General features: G+C 31.4%; 1 protein-coding gene across 1 annotated transcript in view; it reads left to right on the top strand.

The window, feature by feature from the left end:
* The first annotated feature begins 3664 nt into the window (after positions 1 to 3664).
* The window catches only part of LOC108690237, a 2504-nt gene continuing 919 nt past the window's right edge, over positions 3665 to 5249 (top strand). Inside the window, 2 exon segments of the mRNA XM_018197425.1 lie at positions 3665 to 3848; positions 4540 to 5028. Of these exon segments, the coding sequence (XP_018052914.1) occupies positions 3665 to 3848; positions 4540 to 5028 (673 nt within the window).

Raw genomic sequence — 5249 nt, 5'->3', positions numbered from 1 at the left:
TATATATATATAATAATCTATATATCGTCCACATATCTATAATAAAATGATATATGATATTGAATATTGCTCAACACCTAATTCTCCAAATCCATCATAACTAAATTAGCAACAATCTGAGCAAGCGGTGAACTCATAGGCGTTTCAAAAGTTCATTTATAAAATTAATTGTCAAAAGTAAAATAAGTTGAATCCAATACTAAGCGAACAGCTTTGAGAAATTCATTTTTCGGTAAATTGCAATTCTTGCAAATAAAGTCTCATTAAAAAGTCTCTATTAAAAAGAGTCTAGTGTTTAATGCTAGATTTGGAATGTTAGTAAAATATTATATCCAATGACACCAAACTAAAACCATGATTAATTTTAATGTTTTTTAATTTCTGAACTAATTCAAAATTATTTCTCGATATTGCTAGAAGCTTTAGGTGTATTTTTGACAATCAAACTATATAAGAACGCTGCCAAATTATATAATGTTCTACCTAAAGAAGATATGATGATTTTGAATGGATAATTTAATTTATGCATTTCAACGCGTAAGCCCTAGGAATGTTATCACAGCTACAATAAAGTTGTCTGTACGTTGATTCAGAAATGTAATGTTCTCTAAGTTATTATTTAAAAATTTTGACATATTAACGATGTACAAAATGTTGCATACGATATATGATATTTATTGTTCAGTGTAGAAGCATCGACTATGTGAGGTGAGATAATTATTAATTTTCAATTTTATACATACGATAATTTAATCATTTATATAATTTTAGCTTGAGTTCTCACTGCCACTCAGCTTTCTAACTTTGTGAGTATGTGACTTACCTCACAACAGTTAACAGTTCAATTTTTTGAGAGAAAAATCATTGGAGATATTATTTTGTGACATACAATATTCCAATCATTAAGGAGAAAGGTTGCTGATGATTCAAACCATGAGTGGAAACATTCAAGATCAAGATTTATATTTAATATTAAGAAAAATTGTGCTAATTATCAGCGTTGACTCCTATTGCTTGTATGTACTTTATATTATCATTTATATTCTTTCTAAATTGTTTCAATTAAAGGTCTATAAAAAACTTTATTTATTAGTTTTTTGTTAGTTTGTAATTTCTCATAATCAATTAAGTACACATTTTTTTTCGAAATAACGAAGAATACGCATTTTTAGCGCCTTTTTCTACCCTTTCTTAAAAGGATAAATTTTGTACTGATATCACATATTTTATAGTGTTTAATATTTTCTTATAAATTCTTTTCAGTTTAATAAAATTTTTCCTCGTCTAACATATATTTGTAGCGCTTTTTTATCTCTTTCAAAAAGATAAATTTATGTGTTAATATCATGCTTTTAAAGTGTTTAGTATCTTTTTTATATAAAGAGAATATACTCGTATTAAAAATGAAATAGGGATTTCAACTCCTTGACATATATTGTCAAGATCCTGAGTGACCATCGAAGCATTTTGGCAGGCGCTCGTGCATTTTTAAAAAGTATTAAAATTATAATGTAAGTATTAAAAAGTATTAAAATTATAATAATAATATAAGTATTAAAATATAAAATTAAAGTTATTAAAATACAATTTATCTCCGATGACCTTAATCCTCTCATATGAAGGTCGTCACACCGAATAATCTTCGAAAGCATCTTTGTAGCAGTCGCATGTTACAAAGTTATTAAAAATAAAATAGGGAATTTAACTTCGATAATGTTGATATTATCAAGGTAATGACTCTGAGTGACGTCGAAGAATTTTGATAGACGCTCGTTGATTATTGAAAAGTTATTAAAATTAAAACAATAATATAAAACCAAGACTCAAGTAAAAAATTCTAATACAAGACTACGAATCGCAAATCAGATGTTGTTAACGATTAAAATTCATCGAAATCTAATAGATGTAATATACAAACGTTTCGATTCTTATCGGGTCATCGGGTCTTCAGTGTCGTATAATATACATGCGTAATTAATTATTTTAAGACATCTTCAAGAACATCTTGAAGATTGAATCTAAGATATTGATGAAGATTCAACGATAGTGTACTTGGCTATGGGACTGTAGCCAAGTTTTGCCTATAAATCAATGCCAATAAGAACGGCGTTTTTTAATGTCAGCATTATGCCAAATACACGCGATCGCCAATTTCGACAAGCATGCTCATACGTTCGGGTAACATGACTGTCTGGCCGTTCGCGAGTTGTACCTCGTCTGTGTCCGCCCGTGTTGGAAAGCCCAATGTTGCGATTTTATTGCTTGCATCTGAGTTAAAGAAACTTCAGACTCGGATTAGCGTGTCAATATTAACGGATACTTTCATGTGAGACAGGAGTGTGAATTTTATGATACCGGGGAGTGGCCGGCTCACATTGTAATATTTTTGCAATCTAGATGGACAAAATTATTATGTTAAAGTACTTCTTTTTTTTATTTCTGCAAAACTTGAATGATAAAAAAAAAGTAATTAAGTAATAAAAATTTAATAAAAATTTAGTAAGCGTAATAAAAAAAAGCGTAGTAAACGTAATAAAAATTTAAAAAGCATTTTTCTCTTTTTATATAATAATTTATTAATTCCCCCCTCCTCTCCTTACCTTCTCTAGAGTCTTTTATAATTTAAATTAAAACTAACGTATATCACAATCTCTACTTTGATATTATAAATATGCTTATAATATATGTTATATCGCATTATACCGTGTTGGAATTATTATTTTTACGTTAAATCTATTCGCTTAGATGTACAGAACATCAAATTTTTTTTATTGTGTTCCACACACCACCCACACACACACACACACACACACACACACACACACACACACACACACACATGCGCGCGCGCGCACGTACTAAAAATCTGGGCCAATCCTCACACCTTCTACTAATCTAATCTACTAAACGGAGAAGTTCGCGAATATCAGTTGTTTTTAAGCGCTAGGATATCGATCATGTAACTTTTTCTTAGGATGGAAACATGAAAATTTATTGTATATGTGTATACGTTCATAAAAATTTTCACTTTTCACATTTCCACTGTAGAAAAAAAGTTATATCGATACCTAGGTTGCCGAACTTCGAGTATTTCGGTGAATAACAAATGCTTATTGAAATTTATTTGTCCGTAGTAAAAATATAATTCGTAAAAAAATTTTCGATTCAAGACCAACTACTCTGAACTCAAGACCAAGACCAAGATGTGATCAGTCGAGAATTTCGAAATTAGTCGGAGACCGAGTTCGAAATCAAGATAGTCTCATCTCATAGAGAGGAGATCAAAACATTAGAGTAGAATATAATAATGACAATACTAATATGGGTTACCATAATATGGGTTACACAATAGATATGCGTAAGCATTTGTAAGCATTTGTAGCGAGTTCGCTATCGAATTATCATGTTGCCAGGGAAACCGGTGTCGAGAGTGGGAGAAAAGTATTTCACGATCGAGACATTCCTATGGTGGTGTTCAGATATTCTCCGGATTTGATCAAAAATGGAGAACGGCAGCAAGCAGCGATTCCCTCCAAGCTTCTCCCACTGAAAGATATTTCTCGGAGACGCGTCTTCGTTCCTCTTAACTATTCATTAATAATGAATCGCGTGTCCGTTATGTAAAGTGATAAGTAAGCGGCAAGTAGTCAGCTGGCGAGCGAATATGGAATTGCGCGAACATTGTGCTCGCTGTCGCGCTAAATCGATCGTCCGTTATAAGAACGACAACCCTTGTGATCATTACCGATCCCAGCATGTCTTGGAAAAGCAGACAACCTTCTCTCCGGAAAAACACTCGTCTGAATGTTTCAAGTCCCGGACCTTCGAGGAAGAAGAACGGAAGAATGGTATGATAATTTTTTCTTCTTTTCTTTCTTTTTCTTGGAGGACCATCGAAGAAGATTTAACATAACATCGATAGACTCAAAGTTTCTTTGTATCTACAGCAATGCTTAGAATTATTATTTAAAAATTAATTCATAAATTAAAAATAAATATATGTAAATAATTATTTAACATTATTAATTAAACATTATTAATTAATTCATCTTACAAAGTTTCTATCTTAGTATCTGAATGTGGTGAAGTATTTTGAGAGGTTGAAAAAGAATATAAGGTTAAAAAATTTTATTATCTTAAAATTTCAGAAATCAAAGACTTTATTTTTGAAAAACTACTTAAATTTGCAATTTATTTCTTTACTTTACAAAGTAAAATATATCATTCAGATGTTGAAAAATATAAATCTTATTAATTATTGTAATTTTTTTTATTAAAATATTCCTCATCAATTTTATTACTTTAGTATATTGTTTTAATATGTTGTTTTAATATATTGTTTAATTATTATGTTATTATTACGTTAATTATTATGTTAAAATTGTACATAGAAGGGATTTTTACTTAATATTTATTTTTTTATTTTTATAAAAATAAATATTGCAATGAAATATATTAATAAATTACTTTATACTTAATAATGATTTATATAAGCTCTAATTTATAATTCTCTAACATAAAAGAATTTTTTTGTTCTAGAGATTGCCGCCTGCATCGACAAATTCGTTTTGGCGAAAAGATTGCACGCAGAGAATCTGCAGCCCCAGCCACTCCCAGATCGAGTGGACGATTCCATCTTCAGGAAAGGATGTCGCACTTGTTTGGCCAGTTACAAACAGGACGCGAAGTGGAATCAGGATCGAGCAAATTTCGCAACGAGAATAGAGAATCGCTTTGAACCCGCGCTTGGCTGCAAGAAACCGGAGACTCGGATGGATTTGGCGATCTGTTGGGAGACGCCAATAGACCCGGTATATGAACCTCGCAGAGCGACTCACATCGACGGTTCCGAGGGTGGCTCAGCTCCGGCGATCTTTGCCATGATCCAACACACTCCGGTGCCGAAGAATCGCCAGCTTTTATCTCGTAACGAGGAGAAAAACAAGTGCGATTGTGCGAAGCAGGACGAAGCGGAGAAAGATAGGAATCGAGGCTGCTATGATCGTTCCTACAACGGTGAGGAATAATGTAGCACAGGAAAGAAAGGATAATCAATCAGACGTATAGAGTAGTTTAGGACAAGGAATGTTCAAATGCGGTTAGTCGATTCGCTTAATTAATACTTAACTTCTTTAGAAATTTATATTATTTATATACTTCGCACTTTCTGTCGTTTTTGTTATTATATATAATTTAATTATAACTATAATTTAATTATAGCTTTGTATCAAAACTATACTATTAATCAT

Source organism: Atta colombica, unplaced genomic scaffold (assembly GCF_001594045.1).
Source record: "Atta colombica isolate Treedump-2 unplaced genomic scaffold, Acol1.0 scaffold30, whole genome shotgun sequence".
In the NCBI taxonomy this organism is placed as follows: domain Eukaryota; kingdom Metazoa; phylum Arthropoda; class Insecta; order Hymenoptera; family Formicidae; genus Atta; species Atta colombica.
This window is presented reverse-complemented; position numbering and strand designations above follow the sequence as displayed.